This window comes from Megalops cyprinoides, chromosome 21, assembly GCF_013368585.1.
Source record: "Megalops cyprinoides isolate fMegCyp1 chromosome 21, fMegCyp1.pri, whole genome shotgun sequence".
In the NCBI taxonomy this organism is placed as follows: domain Eukaryota; kingdom Metazoa; phylum Chordata; class Actinopteri; order Elopiformes; family Megalopidae; genus Megalops; species Megalops cyprinoides.
This window is the reverse complement of record NC_050603.1, coordinates 24,945,705-24,966,508: the sequence shown is the minus strand read 5'-3', so window position 1 is coordinate 24,966,508 and position 20,804 is coordinate 24,945,705. Positions and strand designations below refer to the sequence as shown.

General features: G+C 42.4%; 1 protein-coding gene across 2 annotated transcripts in view; it reads right to left on the bottom strand.

Moving 5' to 3' along the window:
* Positions 1-282: 282 nt before the first annotated feature.
* Positions 283-20,804, bottom strand: part of samd12 (sterile alpha motif domain containing 12) — an 88,089-nt gene continuing 67,567 nt past the window's right edge. For both annotated transcript variants that reach the window (XM_036516267.1, XM_036516266.1), the window contains exon 5: positions 283-979. In XM_036516267.1, the coding sequence (XP_036372160.1) occupies positions 957-979 (23 nt within the window). In that variant the 3' untranslated portion in view covers positions 283-956. The remainder of the gene's footprint in view (positions 980-20,804) is intronic.

Here is a 20,804-nt window from a genome sequence, read left to right as displayed (position 1 = left end):
TTCTGTTGGCGTTCCTCTTTTATTTTCTTGCTCATTAGAAGTAGGTGAGTTCTCCCAAGTCCTACACACATTCACCTGAATCACATGCTCCTCACTGCCGGGCGGGGCACCAGTCCCTTTTAAGACACCTGGTCAGAGTCACAGTGTAATTTGCAAACGTGTCCTGGGTTCGAGGACTCACTTTGGAGAGCAGCCACAGGGAACAGCGGAAGAATCAAACAGGACTCAGACACACAGCAGGCAAAAGTCTACCACTGAACCTGTATATATAGAAAGAAAGAAAGGAGATTAAATGGAAGGTGCAAGATGTGATCTCATCTTGCTTTTGAGTCATTTCACGTGTGGAGTGACCAGAGAAGATGGCATGAAAGAGAGGCAGATAAACCTGATATGTTGGACTGATTGCACAACTTCACTGTGCTATTTGGGTATTCCTACTGGAGAATAGACATTAAAGTGCTACTTTCTGAAGACATTAATGTGTGGAGAGCTTGGGTTCCAAGTGGACAGTACTGTATTTCTGGAGTGCTTTTTTCATAGTTGTTTGTGGAGTCATTGGCTGAGGCTTGTTTTCATCTCTGGTTCCCATTGTTTGTGTTGTTGCTGTCGTTTGCCCTTGGCAGGGCAGAAGGAAGTGGCCACTCTAGGTGCATTAGAGAGGGGTGTGGTTAGGGGGAGGAGAGGGGCAGGACAGAAGGAAGTGGCCACTCTAGGTGCATTAGAGAGGGGTGTGGTTAGGGGGAGGAGAGGGGCAGGACAGAAGGAAGGGGCCACTCTAGGTGTGTTAGAGAGGGGTGTGGTTAGGAGAGGAAACAGGTGTGATAAGGGGAGGGGAAGAGCAGAAGGAAGGAAGTGGCCAGTTTAGGTGTGTGGGAGAGCGGCGTGGTTTGAGGTGTGAGGGAGGCGGGCACTTCCGGAACATTGTGTGGCTGGTGTGGCTCCCTGGAACATTCTGGCTATGGTGAACTCTCCAGGGATGCTGCAGGACAAGACAGGAACAAGAGAAGGTGGAGGAGAGGGAGGACAGAGGAAGTCAGGGGAAGGTGGGCAGGAAGGCATACAAATTGGATAAATTAAATAAGAAATGATAGACATGCAAGAACAAAGGAGAGGAGGGAGGGGAGTGTGGCAGAACAGATTGAAGGAAGAACAATGGGAGGAGTGACAGAATGAACGAAGGGAGAAAGAAAAAAGAGACATCAATTAAAACATGTTGCATACAAAAGAATCACCCTAGAATAGCAATGCTACAAACACACCAGTACGTTTACCCAAGCTGCAAATATTTAAGGACTCTTTCCCCATGGGAAAACACATGCATTCAAAGCAGAAGGATGTGGAAAGGACAGATTAACACAAACAGACAACTGACATTTAAGCTCTTGCATTGAGTGGTGACAGGTGTCATCTCTGACATTCAAACACATCGCTGGAGTGAGAATCTAAATAGATCTCAAACGCAATAGCAGAACACCCATACAAGAGGCGAGATAAAGGAGGTGAAGCAAACGTGTGATTAAGGGAAGAAACCTTAATCAGACTGCAGATACACACCACCAAGTAAATTTAGGCCTTTTTTAAGATTCATTTTCACGACAAGCCTTGACAAGCTGTCAGCTTCTAATGAACAAGAGAGGGCTGCGCTGTCTCTTCAGGAATGCCTCTTCACATTCCCCTTTCCTGGCAGAGGAAGAGACAGCACTTCCTCCAGTGGAACGTTCTTCACTCGGCCTCTTTCAATGTGAGTCGCTGCATCTCAACGCAATGTGAGACACACACATCCAGCTAGAATCAACGTAATTGTGCCCTTATGTATGAATTCTTAACTTAAATCACAACAGCACACACACACATAGACACACAAACAATTTCAGCAGCAGTAATTTAAACATTGGTGAACAATTCTAAACTAAATATATGGTATCATTTTACATTTATCATATTTGAAAGAATGAAACTCAGTCCAAGTGCCACTGAATTTATTCCAGTTGACTGGCTTCCTGTTAGTAACTTGTTATCCAAGGAAAAAAATGGCAACACAAAAACTTACAGCTCCCAATACACTTATTATCCTCAAAATGCACTCAAAGAATGAGTGCTCCCAATTATATTTTGGTGACTGAGAAATTCACTTAAATTTATCTTCTGGAGCCATGTGGAAAATGGCTATGTCACTTGAAGAGTGCCGCAGTACACCAAAGCCTTTGCTAACAAACACTGCAAATACAAATGTATCTTTCAACAGAAAATCACACATGGTGTGGGATGTTACTCGTAATGCTAATCATCACAGACATTCTGCTATCTGTTTAGTACTGCATAAAAATGTGCACCTCAAAGTTTTTTTTTTTTTTTTTATCATATATTTTTGGTCATTTTAGCATTTGCAATCCAAGACAGTGACATCACCTGATAGACCCCTTTCCTTTGTTTACCTGAAATTAGTGTAATAAAAGGTTACTGGGAAAATATTTCAGTATTAACTATTAGTGATTATTAATACATTAATATATAATTAATACAAGCTAATGCCTAGTCGTGGTGGGAGGAGAGTATTAAGTGTAGCACACTGAAGAAAAAAAGGTAAACTGGCCAATCATATTGTGACGTGTGTGTATCTGACTATTTTCGGGGAGGATTGATCGTTTTGAAATTGGCACGATTATACATAAAGTATACAGTGATCACATTGATTTACATTCTCTGTATGATGACTAGCATTGCTGCTATAGCTGACATTTACTACACATTAAATTTACATTATGTTTGTTGATTTAGTAGACGGGTTTATCAAAAGCAACTTGCAAGGCCATTGTGGCCAGGAACATCAAGTGCAGATAGCACAAGGTGACCACAGACAACAAAACTGAGAGTAACTTCACTGATATTCAGTTTGCATACAAGCAAACATTGCCAAAGTGCGTTCTTTGCTCATCTAAACACAGAAAAACCATGGCTCATCATACAGGTATTAACTTCCTCTAACTGCCCTCTGCTCCTGGGATACAGTCTGTCTCTAAACATAACACATGCACACACTGAAACCACTATTATATCATTTATCCTTGACCTTGACCACATCATTTAAACATTTAATAACACTGGCTAACACAAAGCCAAAATCAGCTTTGCACCAACCATGCTGTTCTCCCTTCCTTCTGAGGCAAAACTGGTGATATCTTTTAAAGTACATACTAAGGTGATATAGATAATGCACAAATAACAATGAACAATTTAGATGACTAAAGACCAGGTAGTTCTACGCGTGAACCCCAGTGAACATGAATTTTGTCAAGGTATAATGTGCAAACACAGATAGGCAATTGAGCTTTTGCTATTTTTATCAAAACATATTCCATGGCTACCACAAACACAAACACACACACACGCCTGCACACAAAAACAAAACCAAGGACCTGGCACCTGAATGCAATTATCACAGCTTGATCAATACCGCTCCCATCACTGGAAGCTGGTATGGCAGAAACTCTTTTCTGTGCTTTTGAGATGTGGTCTCATAAACGCTGCACACAAACAGCACTTTCAGCTGGGTCCTGTGTTTCTCTGCTGCTTGAGAAAACCTGGAAGTGGATACGAGGGGATTTTTGGGAGCCATAAACATTTCTAGTAATTCTGCAATATGTAACTCTAGGCGTAATACATAATTTGAGAAGGCAGATTGTTTTACATTAGCTGTCTGAAAGGGGACCAGCAGAACTCATGCAGTAAGATACTGCCTGTTATTTTATGTATGTATGTATGTATGTATGTATATAAAGATAAACACATTCACATTGATATTTTGTAAATAACAATATGTAAAAAACCAACTATGTTTTTTGAAGGCAACCCCTCTCATATATTTTATTTCATACATTTCATGTGTTTGTTTCCTCCTTGATCAATAAAAGTAATGAATAAAAGCCTACAGCAACACCACTGGCTTATCCCACTCCTCACACACAAGGAAACATCCACCACATTAGAGGAGAAGAGAAGTTTATGTTGCCTGTCACATCTGTAGCAGCGATGACAGGGTTCCTGTTCAGATCAGATTCATGTTTTCTGTGACTTTTTCAATGACATTTTGGGGATAAGTGGAAGATTTGCCAGTTATTTTTAGAGCAGCAGGAAGTCAAAGGACCCTGTGTGAGATTGGCCAACTCTGAAGATGGGAACTGCGGGGTAAAGACATGCTGCATTTGATGCATTTTGCTCTGCATTTTGCGGATGCTCTCAGAGTCAAACAGCAGCCATACTTGACTTTTGGCAGTTGGCTTAATGTAGCTAGAAAGCTCACCAATCAGGGAGGAAAACCGATAAAGTAGCACAGCCAGACCTGATTGCAAATGACATCAAGCTTAAGAGTTCACAGGGATGAACTCTGCTTCCTGTAAAAGGAAAAAATTACAATGAACTCAGAATGACCTTGTATTTTTTACATTTGGGAAGATTTTCATGGCTTGCTATAATTGTGTCCTTACTACTCGCTCGCATACTCATAGAATGTACTACAGTAACGGTCGGGAAGTATGTCCTTAACCGAAATTAGTGCACACTGAGTATTCGGATGCAGCCTTTGTCTTGGCCGTGTCTTCTGACCAGAGACTGACCACGGGTTGACCAGACTGTGCCGTCACTAAGGTTACACACAGAATCGATAATTTCCGACTTTAGGCTACAGCTTCACGTTTCGCTTGGTCAGTTGGTCTATTCATACCATTCAACAGCAGCACAACGTTACGAGTGCAGGAAATTCTGAGCATTGTTTTCCCCTTCACTACATGGGTTTAAATAGGTCATCCCAGATTTGCACCGTTCTTAATTTCCTTTGTTTCCCTCTTGACCTGATTTAAAATAGTAAACCGTTGGAACTTCTCGTCACCGTATACTGTCAGGCTGAAGGAATAAGCCTATTTTTGAAGACAGAATCGGTCTGTCTGTTTCGACTTGCTTCCTGTAGTTGCATTCGTCACGCTTCTCTCCCTTCTGCCCCCTTCGCTACCGTCGTTGGGAGGGTGACGGAGTAGGCACGGGGGACGAGTGCAGTAAAAGCGGACCTTTGTGCCATCTTCAGCGTTGCTCGAATCAACTCGAAAAAACGGAAAAGGGGACTCACACACTTATGATTCCTAATGAACTGCACTCTCATTTCGCCATGGTTTGGAATGTTGCCACATTTTATTTCTGTGCGCTCAAGACAAACTGAGGGGTCATGGCTATTTAAACCATACAGTTATTAATTCATTTATTCAGCAAAAAGAACGTGCATTTTAACAACGGTGTAAAAATAAACAAATGAATCAAATCAAATAAAACAAAATAAATGTGAAATAAAACACGTACATGGTCTTGATAATCACTAACATTAAGTACACAAAAAAATTCAATTCATATTAAATCATCAGAAGTGCTCTTACAGCTTGTAGCTTCGGCAGCAGTCTATAATTATCGCCAATGCTTTCATTAAAGGGCTGTCATTGAAATGCTTTCAGGTCCGGAGGATGAAGGCAACGAATGAGAAACCCCATTCATGAGGCACAGCAGCGTCTTGAGCAAATGGGTTTAACGGGAAACCGATAGGTAGGCCTACTTAAGCAAGAGAAGTACACTTAAAAGACACGGTCCTTAACCTTGGAGAAACCAACCCCTGTTAAAGATTACCTGCACGCTATTATCAGCAAGTGTGACTCTGTAAATAAATAGTGATGTACCATTGCCGCCAAAACAATTTCCTCTCTCCACTTAAGTCTGGATTACATTTGCTACGAGGCGTTTCCTTTAATTTACTCGATCACTTCACTCTCATTCAAAGTCATGCCATCTGATAGCCAAAGACCTAAAAGTTACATAACAAATCAGAAACGGTCCAATGAGTTTCGTCGCGTGTTATCGCCTGAGGTTACCGCAACAGGCTAATAAAGATTGACTGAGGCACAGACGAGCTGACAGGCAGGTAGAGGGTCACATGAATTAGCAATCAATATGTAAAAAAGACATATGACAATTTTCCTCTAAAATGAGAGCGAGAGAGAAGAGGAGATATAAGTGGAGAGCGCTGTATTCCCCGCCGTGACTCCTTAGGGGCCATTCTTCGCCTCTCGCTCACAGGATTACCGCATTTACACTTCATCTTAAAAATAGCTCCGCAATAATTTATTTAACTCAAGCACCATCTCGTTTTGTGGCTGAGACAGAACGCCTTCCTCCATCTGCTCCATTAGGACGTGTTGAAAGGACTGCAGGCTCCAGAAACCAATGTCACCCATATTCCCTCAACAAGCAGAGAAACCGTTACTTAGAACAGAATATCTTAGCTTTGGACCTTCTATCTGATCTGATTCGCATCAGATAGAAGATCCCATATGCCATCCATACGGATGCAGATACATTGATGTCAGAAACATACGAGCCAAATTGTTGAGATTCACCCACCAGTACCAATGCCACCAATCAGTCAACAAACCCATTCGACTGTCTAGTTCATATCTGCCTTTCATCACACTTTAGAGTCTCTCCCTTTCACACATTTACTGGACGCCGGAACGTATCCGGCCATTAGCCGGAGGAGCTGTATGTGAGAACGCAAATGTCCGAATCAGTCGGACCGGACATGTGACGGACTTCGTTCTGCCAGCTCCCTAGTACAAAGTCCGCCTCATGTCGGAGTGAGCCTCATGTGTGAATATTACAGGCAACGTTCCGGAGAATCCACCGCGAGCGAGTGGGCGTGTTGATGACGTTTCTATTATGTGCCTGGCGCGAAACCGGAAGAATACAAACATCTGATCCGTACTCTTTTCCGCGTGCTCGTACATTGCCTTCCACTGTTTAGTTGACACTGCGGATACGTCCAAATACATGCTATTTTGAGTCCAATGATCATTAAAGAGGTAGTTAGCTATAGCTATACTGCCAAAACTTGTCTCTTACGATGATTAATAACGTTGGTTAGTAGTTTATTATCTGGTTAGTAGCTAGCTAAGATGTAGCTAAGTAATAGTGATAGGTATAGTGAGACAGGTGAACTGGTGACCTAACATTACATAGCGAACAACAAAAACTTACCTTATTGTTATAATAAATGTATAATTAATAATAAATTATGTGTACCGGTGGCACCATTTGGATGTCTGTGTGTGATTTTTTTATAGGCTACTCAAAAGTACAATAGTTATGTTCGCCTTCTCCTCCGTGCCACACTATGTACCCGTACCACGGAAAGGTAAGACATTGAAAGGAAAAAAAACTGAAAATACTTCAACTCGCGAATACTTTAGGTGATCTCGTAAATACTTTTCACTCGTGAGAATGCAAGTGGCGTCTAACTGGAAAATACCACGAGGAAATCTGAACGTTTCTAAACTCGCAATGATTTCAAGCGACAATACAACATACTACAAATGTAATTATTAATGGTCGCATACTGGGTACTACACAGAAAAATAGCATGCAGTATACAGTATATACTTGTGACCAATCATAAGAGGACCAGCGACTCCCTTGGTTTCCGCCCCCAAATTGTCAAAACTCAGGTCGATTCGCGCGAGCAGAGTTAACCCGCGCGAGCGCGTATGACCTCCAGCGCTCGCCAAGCAGAAATTCTCTCGAGCATGGTGGCTGATTTGTGCGCGAGAATGTTTTTTGCGCTCGCAAGAATGTTTTATACGCTCGCAGCATGTTCTCTGCGCTCGCGGGAATGTTTTATACGCTCGCAGCATGTTCTCTGCGCTCGCGGGAATGTTTTATACGCTCGCAGCATGTTCTCTGCGCTCGCGGGAATGTTTTATACGCTCGCAGCATGTTCTCTGCGCTCGCGGGAATTTCATGTTCTGAATAAACTTTATTACTTTGGTGATCGTGTTTGGCTAATGCTGAAGTTCAGCAGTAATAGCTCCGTTAACATTCCAAAGCTACAGCCAGGCCGTTCATTCAAAGGATTCAAGGATATAAACTTTTTTTTTTTTTTTTTTTTTTTTTTTTTTAGCGTGACAGGGGTTATCCAGCGTACCCAAAGCACATCGTCGCATGAATACAGAAGACCAACCCTCCCTCCACTCCCTTTTTTCAGAATAAAACTAGCGTTTAAATTGGGGTCTGAAATGATTCCCAGGTTTCTGAAAGTTCCTCGCTAAAGAGGGGCGGTTGAGAGGGGACGGCAGGCGCTCATTTGTCAGGGTAGTGGAATAGCGGCTAATGAGCCCTGAAGGGGTCCATTAATATTATTCCGCTCCGCGTTTGCAGCTCTGACAGGGGGAGACGCTCCAGGCAGCGTGTTAAACGAGAAAATCCCGCTGGAAGCAGAGAAGGGGAACTCGCCATCAACACTGGAGCTTGCTTCTGCAGTAGTCACGGCATCTCCTTCCCCCACCCCCGGCCTCATCTTAACAGGGAAATTAGTTGGTTTCGAGAAGTGAACCAAATTACGCGGACTAAACAATGACGACAGGAGATGATGCAGATGCTCTTCTTGGGAAAAGCATGCTCACTGTGAAGACAAAGCTGCTTCTCGGGAGTGATGCAACTGGACAGAGGCACATAAGTCAAATAAATTAGGGGACTGGGTGTTTTGAAAGGGATACAAAGAGAAAGAATGAGAGAACAGTGTAATATGTTACACAGTTAATGCAAAAGAGTGCCATTTGTATCTGGCTTTAAACATTATAGAGAGAAGGTGAGAGAGGTAATGGGGTTATCAATGGTTTCTCGTACTGAGCTATCAATTCCAGAGGGAGACCAGACACTAGAAGCTGGGACACGCTCGGGCATGTGGCAGGATCAGTGGGAGGAGTAATGAGACTTGCTCTCTTGCTTTGTTGTGTCTCCATCTCGAAAAACTTGATAAGCCTGACCATTTTCCCCAAAAGGCATAAAAGACTCTTTTGCAAGATTCTCCCTCCACCCTCATAAATTCAAATGACACAAGCATGGTTTTGAAGTTAGCATTGCTTCTGTGTGCTTGTTCAATTTTATGAATGAACATGCTGCTTGATCAAGTCATACAGCCAGTCCTTGGTCGTTTATAAGCACATAATTGATGAGGCCTCTGTTTTACAGTTAAAGCCTTAGATCTTACCTGCTGTGTGACTAACGGTGATTTGAGAACAGAACAATATGTCTGAACCAACAAAGAATTCTTAACTAAGCTGCTGCAGGATGTTAGCTTTGTCTTCTGTGGCTGTAATTCTGTGGTTGTTGTAATACAACAGATGAGAATGGGTATATAATGTAGTCATTTGGGAATCACAAGGCTATTTAGGATTATTTCAGCAGAATGAATGCACAGGGGTGAAGAATTTAGTGCCGTAGAAGGAGGAAAATCCAGATCAAGCCTCAACACACTGGCTGAATTAAATATGGATGAAATGAACAAATGCTGTACTTTCCTAGTACACTTTTGCTTGAGGATTAAACAGCTCTGTGTTCCCAAAATAACCTCATTCTAATGCCTTTAATTCAATCAAGTAATAATTTCCAAACAATTACACTTTCACATCGTGTGTGGGAGCTGGAAGCTGGGAGCTGGGTTGACTCATTATTTCAGTTGATTAAAAACATGTTTTTTCCCCGTTGTTGTTTCTTGGATGTTAGACTAAGAGGACAAGCCTGGGCTAATTGTGAGATTCTTGGGTACACTGGAAACAAACACTGATCTAGAGTTACGCAAATGGAGTGTGAGCCAAGCAAAAGTCTTACACAATCTGACATTTCCCAACAAAAGCGGGACCTGAGAGTCCCTTGGCCAGACTGTAAGTAACACGACCATGAAGAGAACACCTTACCCTTACACCCATCATCATCATATTTCTCAGCAGCCTGCTCCCAACATTCCTCTCTTATCTGATAATCTTGGAAATGGATGGTGATGGGTCACCGTCAGCCAAAGGTTAGATGGTTTTGTGGTGCAGACACACGTCAAAAGTTAAGTGATCATTTAGCACAAAACACAATCACAGTGTTTTGTCATGGTTTCAACATAGAGATATTGATTTGGGGACATTAAACTGTGTCTGTAAGATGTGTTTCCAGTCACGTCACTGAGGAGCAGTGTGATTCATCAGGCCACTCTGTCTGAACTTCCTCTTTCCATGTACAATCAGCAGTTCAGATCTTGACTCATGTAGCGCTAAGCTGCTGGCTAAGAAAGCATTAGCCAAACAGTCTATATTTAAAGCTGAATCAGTTGGCTAGCTCTTAAGAAAAAAAAAATTGCATAATCGTGGGTTGTCATGAAGATGACTGTTATTGCTGAGAAATGGCTGATATTATTATTTTCAATATGTAATACAACTGCATTGCTCTGTAATTCTCCCTGGAAGGCAGTCTTCTGTAACCACAGAGATCACAGTGGATAATTTGCTCATACATCCCCAGAAAGGCTTCTGGCCCTTTTCTGTCGTGTGGCAAGCTGGATGTTCACTGACATGTTGAAAATGCCCCTATGTCTTATCAGCAGTCTGCCTGTGACTTACACATGTCACCCAATTTCATTTGTTTAAACAGTATGTTACATCAATGTGAAAACAAGTCTCATAGATAGTACACTCAATCTCACTGTTATAATCATCTGACTGCTGGTGAAATGTATCTTATGAAGAAGAAGAACAAGAAGAAGAGGAGGAGGAGGAGGAAGAGAAAGAATGAGACAGAATGAATTGGTGAAACTTGAATGAAGCACATCATGGTTTCCAACCTAGCATGGACAAGCACAATTGCCCTCCTCATTTCCTTTCAAATCCGCTGCCTTTGACCATTTGCAATTGACTGCTGGTTTAAATCGATTTGGCTGGGTGTTAGGCTGAGCAAACCATGGCACGCTGACTAATCCCATTTCTCTGGCTGGTGTTGCTGGCACGCTCTCTGGGGAAGGTCCATCCTGGAGCGCTCATGACCTGTTAAAAAAAAGCCAGCATCTGTACCAGCTTTGTCTTCTGTGATCAATGAGCAAGTGCAAGCGGCTATGTTCGCTTCCAGCCTACGTTGAGCTTCCTTGGCTTGCTTCACATGATTATGGTGGGAGAATGGTGGGTTGCTTTAGGACCGCAAACACACATGGTTAAAACCATCATCTTCCTCAAAGGGCATAGAAACCTGACCGCCTAACAGGTAGAGACATATACTCCCTGCACCCAGAGGAAACAAAATGTGCAGCTGTACACTGCTGTAATCAATTGTTATCAAATAGCTACCTGTCTCTCCCTTTCCCCCTCGAGAGCCCAGAGAGAGTTCACTCAAGCAGTGCCACAACTGCAAATCAATTTTCTACTTAAGCACCAATAATAATCACTTCTTTTACAGGAAATGAGGCTGCTCAGGTTACTGCTTCTCTGACAATTCTATTAAGAAGGAAAACAAATGTAAATTTCTTATTCAGTTCATTTGAATTGTGCATAACGTGGTACTAGAGCCTGCTACCTTAGGCCCTGAGACCCCAAGCCGAAGAACAGATTTTTTTCATGAGCCATCTATCAGCAAAGAACTGTCTTGTGATATGCACTGCTGAGCCAGTGCCATGGCTGGAGATCCTAAAGGATGGTTACTGTTCCAGAATTGCGTTATGAAAGTGATAAATATGCAAGGCATTAGGACTAGAAGTACAAGAAATGAAATGTATTCTTTTTTTCTTTTCAAGATCTCAAAAGATTTATTGAATTTGCTCAATAGACCAGAACCGTAATGTGTGCGCGTGTCTTATGAAAAATGCATGCCTGCAGTGACCTTCGGTGTGGAGGCTGGAGTCTGCTTTGCATTTAACGAGGCGAGGAGGGAGGTTTTCCCTTAACCCGGGAGTGCCGACGACCGAGGAGACAGTAAATTAGAGTCCATGGGGTTCGGGGCTTTTCAGCAGGGAGAGGTAGCCCTGTCCGAACGGAGGTCATTCCCCTCCAAATGCAGGACGCCTTCCTTGTACCTCTCCTCCCCCTCCTCACTTCTCTCCTGCTTTTCCCCTGATCCCTCTGATCCCCCCCCCCCCCCCCCACCCCCCAATCCCAATTTGAGGCAAAGGGCTCGTGGGATTTATTAACTGCAGAAATGACTTTTCCACAGATTCATTACCCAAAGAGCCAGCAAGACCCAATCAGACCCTGGCGCATTTCCCGGGCTTAACTCCAGCGCCCTGGCAGTTCCCATCACTCACCCCTAAATCAGAGTGGCCTGGTCATCCGTCTGCAGCCCACCCACAACCTGTCCGCCATGCCTGCGCCTTGCCACAGCTGTTAGCCTGGCTGACCTGCAAGTACCTCCAATTCAGACTAGGGGGCTGTGAGAGGCAATTTCTTTTATTTTGGAAATGTGTGTGTGCCCACATGTGTGTGTTTCAGTTGAATAAGTTGCTAACATATGACATCAAATAGCAATGCTTATTCCAAGATGGATAAGAGAAAGACACTTAGCCTGTTTAAAAAGTATACCCTTACTGTTTGTAGCTCATTGTGTGAGTGGCATTATGGAGGGAAATGCAGTCACTACTGACATTCTCACTTTCTTGGCAATATATACTATTTTGGGAACTACTTCAGGTCAGGTCATCACTAAAAAAATCAACCAGTCATCAACTGGTACAATGATCCATTTTGTAAAGTGGCTATTTAACTAAGGACTAGGAGTGTATAGCTATTTTATTTATCGAAGGACTGTCGTGTAGTAATGGGTGCTCTCTTAGAGTGGGGTTGAGAATGCATTTGTCTCATCTAATTTACCATATTTAATTGTCTGCACGTAGTAAATGCAACTGGACTTCTGATCTAGTACATTTTTGCACCAGTGTATCTCTACCCTTGTAAATCTCAATTACACAGTCACTGAGAATTACACAAGTGGGAAAGATGATGCTTAAGTCAATTACATTGGTCTACACAAACTCAACGTGCCAAATGGCACAGACTTCAGCAACTTGTGGAAAAAAATAACACCAGATCATTTTTGTGGGGTGTACAACTGCCTCAAAACTATACAAAAGGGTTATCGTCCCTATCGTCCCCTTGGTGTTGCAACTGAAAAGAAAATAATGGTCTTTTGGGGAGGAGGCTGAGCTGTGCACAGAATCGGATAGAAATGCTTCATTCAACCCTGAGATGGTAGACTGAAGTGAAGACAGACTGGCATACACTCTGTCTTCTGATAGAGGAAGGCAGAGCATCTCATTTTTCATAGGCAAAGACAAAGACAATAAAAATAACTATTGATTAGCCAGCAAAAGGGACTGTATTCTTTCTTGTCTATAACCATGAATGGTTATTAGCATTGGCAACTGTCTGTACAAAAACCATGACAAACCTGAATGAGTGTGGGAATGCACAGCAATGCACCTGAAACGAGTTTCAGTCTCCCCTGCTAAAGGATGTGAGAAAGGCCACTGGCATATTACAAATGCTCCTGTCACCAACGCAGGCAGGGCACCTTTGAAAGGGACTGATGGAAGAAAAGGTGCATTAATTTTCAAAACAGGAAGAAAGAGGTCTGGAACTGCATTGACAAAGCAAAGTCAGAGAGCACAAGGGAGGACAGAGGACAGAGAGACGCAGAGATCTATTGTCTGCGGTTCCTTATCGCAGGCTTGCGCTGATGATGTCGTCGTCTCGTTTGGCCGCTGACAGATTCCCTTGTTGCTCGATGTGTTAACAAAACCTGGCTGGTAATTGCTGCTGGAACCAAAGATCTTAATCAGGGTCAGGGTGTGAAGAAGCCAGCAGTCTAGACTCGGGTTTGGAAGTGGAGCATGGTCTACAGTTTCGCCTGCTTCGCACACCTCAGAAAACTTCTGCATGTAATTAAACAGTCACTTCAGGGCATCGAATGGGGCCACCACAAGCAAACAATGGTTTACAATTTGCATGCCATATTCAGTGTGAGCAGAGAGATGGAGTCTTTAATCCAAGCTATTTATGTAACCACCTGCACCCCCCCCCCAAAGAAAACAGTGCAATTCTTTGAATTATATTCATTCATCTGCTAATTTTCCTGCTATGTCTGTGTCATTTGCTTTCTTAATTACTTTATTCTGGTATCTCTCAAACCCATATCATTTCCCCCTAGTAAGTCCTGCTGGTTTCCTTGTTTTAGAGAAGTTTCAAAATGTCTCTTGAAATCTCTTGAAATACTTTTTTGTTTTGGCTAACATTGAATTTTTCCATGTGTAATTAACATATTTGTCATTGCATGAGACACATTTTTCCTCAAAGAGGGCCGTCTAAAATTACCCTGCATCCTATGCACTGATAGGATGATAAATTACTGTGATACCCCATTTGCTGGGGGAGCCTGTATTCTTACTGTTATCCCACTCATGCTGCCAGGATCCTTTTTTGAAATAAAATACTGCCGTTATACTGTAAATGTTTTTTCACCAGACGTCAGCAGGTACTAGCAGCACTGAACACCAGTCCGGGCAGTACACTGTAGGTAGGTTTTTAAATGCCTGATATGTGCAGAAATGTGTTACTCAACTCTCATGTTTGATTCTTAATGGTTAGATGATGTGGCAATTACCCAATAATTCTATTTTTTTCTGCTTCATTGACATTCATTTCTATTGCAATAAACCATAGTAATAATGCATATTTAAGTGATGGAAATTCACTGAAATAATTATTTTTATAATTTTGTTTTCAAATGGTTTGCTATTAACACCATGATATATATTATATAAAGGTGTGTCTTAAACAATGGAAAATATGGTAATCCCATAAACACTGTCAAACTGTCTGTAAAACAGGACCTGCAAAGGAGTACTACTGTGCTCTACTACTGTATACCACTGGTGGCAGTGTAGTGTAGTAATAAGGAGCAGGCCTGGTGTCCAGAAGGTTGCTGGTTCAATTCCCAGCTGTGGCATTGCCTTGTTACCCTTGGGCAAGGTAGTTAATCCACAGTTGCCTCAGTAAATATGAAGCTGTATAAATGAATAAAATTGAACCCATTTAAGTCACTCTAGAAAAGATAAAAGATAACCTAAATAACAATTTAATGCAATGTAACTACAGCTGCTCTATTACTGTTACTATTACAGTCCTAGTGCCACTAGTCCATAATAATCATCTCTTGGTGATTAGAATATGAAAAGTTGTCTTTCTCCACATGGTCCTCCCAACAATTCTGAGAAGGAAACATATGCTGAGCCATGCTGCCAGCAATAAGCACCCGAGTGTTCCAAACTAGCCTCTGTGGAGCTAATGCACTTTAATTGCAACATGCTGAGAGAAGCAGGCTCTTACCACCCAAAGCTTGTATCTAACATCTGTCTGGGACATCATCTGACTGCTCACATTGCTGTCTGGCTCGCCTGTCCATGGCTCCACAAAGCCACGTTCACTTTCCCACTGAATGCCAAGGTGTTTTCAGCCATCTCAGCTGGGTCATGATATCAGCCACATAATGCATATGTGAGGGAGGAGAAGTCTGATAAAGAGCTCTGACAGTGCAGAGAGCGGTGACCTGGCACAATTCAGTAGGCAAATTCATTCATTGACTTTCATTATTTTATTAATATAAGGATATATGTTTTAAGGATATACTGTATAGATTTCTCATGCTGAGGTATTGCTCACAAGAGGCCAAAGAGAATTTTTTTCTGATACGTTTTACTGGTCAGGGAATGATCAAATTGTCAGTGGAAAAGTTCTAAAAGTAGTAAACACTGTGCCTCTTCTTCAAGTATCTACATGAGAATATCATAGCACATAAAAATAAAATGCACATGTGAATGAGCAATCACTTTTCCACAGTTTTTTTTATATGTATACATTTTTTAGATCTGAAGAAAAGAAAAAATTTGGCAAACACAATTATACAATAATAGTAAAAACACTTGACACTGCTTGTAGAGTTAAGCAACTTCATGGATGACTAACACTGTTTTTGAAGAGGATTAGCTTTCAGCAACACCCCAAAGTGTGTTACTTATTATTCACTTAATTATTCATATTTAAAATACATGTTTTGCAAGAGCAAGGTGTCCAACGTGGTGTTGCAAGGGCCCTGTGGCCATGATCCAGGAAAATCTGCAGTGGCCGTTAGTAATCAGATACGAGTTCACATTCCAATGCCTGTGCTTTAACTGAATCAACTGCTGACAGATATGCTTATGGGCATCAGTTTGTTTTGAAAAGTGCTGGGGACAATGACGGGTTCGAAGTGTTCACACCTTTTTAAAGTGGTGGGGACATGTCCCCAGCGTAAATGATGCCTATGGATATGCTGAAGACAAAATGTCGTAAAATGTCACAGTTATTTTAGAACTTAACTCGAGAGGCAGTGTCGTCTGTAACCAGACACACTGTCTGTTCACACAGTGTTTTATTCACCTAGTTGAAGTCAGTTGTCATGGTTACAAAAAGGCACAGGTATGCTCAGTATCAGATCACATGCCCATCATATTATACTACAGTAAATTCTGGTTTTATAACTTTAGTAAAATATGACAAACTTGATTCTAGCAACATTATTTCTTGCACCTAAAACCAAGGAATATATGTAGGATTTGAGTTTGACTTTTGTCTTTTGTCTGTTATATCTTTGGTATACATTTTTTGAGAAATGATTGACAAGGCAATCACACCTTCACGTTCCTTCTTAATGCTTCCTTATTAAAGTTACTGGTGTTTTTATTGTATTTCCTTGACAATTTCATCCAGCAAATGTATTATTTTGTTTTCTAGATGCAGATCAGAATAACTGATTTTAATCAAAGTTTAGTATCTGCCTGAAAAAAGCACAACAAAGCAAGCAACAGTAAGTAAAAGTGATTTGCCTGCGGACCAGACTGAGCAGATAACGCTGGATTTGAATAAGACGTTGACGGCGAGTCCCTCGGGGGCTGCAGATGAATATTGATTTCTAGAACTCAGAGGACTGGAGCACATTTAATGGCAGCTGTCCAGCATACACATTCACTGTGAAAATTTGCTCAATTTCAGACTGAAAGAGAGATCTTATTAGTTATCTCCAATATTTCAATGCACTAGGCAAAAAAGCAAAAGGGAATTGTTATTCCAGGTCTTTTTTGATCCATTCAGAATCAGTAATTAATACATTATACATTAAGAGTGACTTTGAGATATTAGACATTAAAGTACCAGTTATATAAATTCCAATCTACACACATGGATACACACATATTATATACCTAAATACATATTTACAAGTGAGCAATGCCATATGCCATTTTCCACACACTGATTCATAACTGTTGATTTACAAAATCCATGTGACCCAACCTCTGTCACATTGCTCCCGGTGACACCCCTTATATGACACCGTCCTTTGTAAACCATGTTTGATTTTCTAATGTTTTCCTTGCCGATTGTGCATTTCTGACCCTGGGTAGGCCATTAAGGTAGAAGTTCTGGGAAAACCTTCATTCAGAGAGCACATGTCAAAACACCATGACAGATGGGAGTGGACAGGGATATAGGCAGGCTTACATCATGCCAAGCGTGTCCTGGCATTTTGTTGTGTGACTATACTTCATATTTACAAAATGTGCTTACAGGTGCCAGCAGGCACAAACTGGCTAAATCCAGATAAGCGTGAGCATTGGTGATCACTTGCACTGAGGAACAAATGCTGAGCATGGCTCTTTTGGATGAGCAGAGCACTACTGTGCAACATATAAAACTAGAAGGAACACTTTTGTGTGTTTATTGAAGACTCACATCAAACATTATGGGCCACATCACTGTGGTGTCTTTTGCTTCTGCACGGTCATAATGAGCCACTGTCATGACTGATGTACACCCTCTGGATTCTGCAGGAGAAACAAATGCCCATGCCTTACTGTATTTTTCAAAAATTTTAAAGATTGCTCAGTTGCATTTCAATGCCTTTCTGGGAATGATTTCTCCTTACTTGTAGTCTCATGGTTATTGGAATCCATTTAAATGTTGAGGTAATCAAAGTTCAGACTGAACTGCTGGCTGGATTTTATGCAGCAACCTATTTACAACCTATAGGGAAGTCACAGCTAAGACAAAAGCTTGACTGATGACACATTTTTACAAAGCCCATGGATCTGGGATGCAAATCACAAATGTAGCTTTCAAAAACAGGAAGTAAGAGCAATTTAAGAGCAAATAAGGGAAAAAAAAAACCTTGTATTTTTTAAAGTGAAGGTGCAATTGCCTTCAGATTTGCCTTCAGGGGTGTTGGGGTTTCAGGAGTCTGTTTGCTTCTCATTTTTCTGTCAGTGAGTGACACCTGGCATTAACAGTGAAATCACCTGCTTCTTTCTTATGCCATAAACCATTAGCCCTACTGGGGACAATGACATCTCATCTGGGAAATGACATACTGTAGCTTCAAGCTGTTCTCTCAGCTGCATCTAATGTTAGTTGTACCTGTATACTACAAATTACCAAGGTATGCTAAGTGATTCTCTATAATACAATAGGGGTATAAATCAAATGGGCTGTATACTCCTTAAACTGATATATGGCCACAAAACTGTTGTTCACTGCTCTTTTTGCGTGGGGTTTCCTAAATTGTGATGCTTGCTGGTCACTGCTAACTAAATACTAACGTTAACATGTCTCATTATCTACCCACTTAGCAAGCCAGTGAAGTTGTGCCAAAGAGAGCTACATAGCTGTGCACCTTGCTACATGTTAATGTATAATTCCAATTATCAGCATGTAATTGCAAGGTCCTGGGATGATGGAATAGCTTTCAAGCGGTTTCAATTATGAGCATGTAATTGCAAGGTCCCAGCAGGATGGAGTGGCTTTCACCTGCTCTCCAGCTGCACTGAACGGCATCCCTGTGAGTGTGTGTTGGGACAGAGGCCCTCTGCTCTGATCCTGCTCCTGCTCATTAGGGCTGACACTGGTAATGTGGCGAGGTGAAGGGGGCGAGAATATCACAATGTTCTATCTAAGCAGTGCTGTCTGGTGGTTGCTCTTTACGTAGGGAGCACCGTTTAGCCCTGTCTCCAAAATGCAGAGAATAAAACAAAACAAAACAAAGCAAACAGAATGGCAGCCTTTGTAACGGTTCACTTCCCTTTGGTTTATCTGGGGGCGCCGTGGCGATGAGCTCGGGAGGGGGGGGGGGGACGGAGTGAGTGAGTGTTCCGGTCTGCAGTGCCGTGGCGATGAGGCCTGCATACGGCATGCGTGACCTTCCTCACATTACTGTGTTCGGCTGTTGATAAATGAGGCTGTTAGTTCGGGCATGTTGCGATGCCAGATCATACTGACATGCTAAGCAGGGTCTTCTCTGCTGTTCACACCTTTAAACGATGAACAATGGCAGGGGGTGGGGAAGGGGGAAGACACGGAAGGAAAGACAGGGGGAGAGACAGGGGGTTGGGGGTGGTGTCTACAGTAAATCAAGAGGCTGGGTGCACCCCCCCACCGGCGGACGGCATTGGCATTGTCTGCCATTGAGGGCTGGGGGGTTGGGGTGGGGCGGGGTGGGAGTGAAGGCCCCGCCCGGCTCAGATGCTACAAGGGCCAGGGGGAAACGTTAACAACCTTCAGTGCAGGGAGTTACATGCTCTATGGCGATGGTTGAATTGTCATCTCGCCTCGGGGAAAACTGACAAAATAAACCAAGGAGCAGGTCTGCTTTGGAACATTTGTCAGTGGGAAAAGGCCTACACCCATTCTTCGCAGAACGAGGACTACTCCCAGCCCTTGGAGTAGGGGGACTACTTCCAATCCTCAGAGTAGGACTACTCCCACTGCTCACAGTAGCAGGACTACCTCCACTCTTTGCAGTAGTATGACTACTCCTACTCTGAGGAGAGGGTGAGGGGGAAAGAAGAGCAAGTGGGTATCGTACAAGAGGAGGACTGAAGTGAAGCTGGAGGCCAGTGGGGAGTTTGCCTACCTTTTGAGAGAGATGCAGAATGGGCACTCTGTCTAAGAACTTTCCCTGATGTATTTATGTATTCATAGGTACACCTATATCTGCTGTGTGCCTGCTTCCATGAAGGTATGAGTGGGATCACCTGGGTAGCCCGCTCAGAATTCACTCCACAGTTTTTATTTGGCTTCTTGTGCAGCCAGAACAGATGAGCTACCACAGAGAGAGCTGCTTTTTTCCCCTACAACCTGAGTCTTTCTCCGTTTCTTCAGATGAATGATCTCCATTAACGCATGACAAAGACGCAGCGGCCGTCCTATGCTGGGTAGCGCAGGGGATTAAACAGACACACGTGGACTGATGGGCTCCCATAGAAAAAAAATGCACGACATTTGTAGAGCCGTGAAAGGTATTCATTTGAAAAGGGCCCCAGTGTCAACTACTGTGAAGGACACGGAACAATATAAAGGACTCAAGCCCTTCGCTCCCTGCAGGAAAAGCGGATCATTCTTCTGCATTAGCATCTCCTTTAATCCCAGGAAGTGGACGGCCTTGAACGCGAGATGCCACGGCACAAAGAGCCTCACTCCGCGTGAAGCTTGCGGCATTCTCTGAGCCCACCTGCCTTCAGAAATGCTGAAGGGCTTGCCCGGATGGCCTTGTGGCTCAAGAATGGAAGCACAAGTGCCTTTTAGGCTTGGTCATCAGTGTTTTTGTGAACAATCCCCTTTCTTTAACACGGTATTCCACAAAAATAATTCAGATCTCAGATATATACACATATATATATATATATATGTATATATATATATATATATATATATATATATATATAAATGAAAATTATGTGCACTCGAGAAGGCTTTGAGAAGCCGTGCTCACATGGCCTGACAAGTTCTGTGTCAGATTTTCACATTTCTAACAAATAACACTGTTTCCTTGATCCTGTTTTTTTCAAAGATGCATGTTAAATATTTTAAATGTAGGGTAGTCTGTGCAGA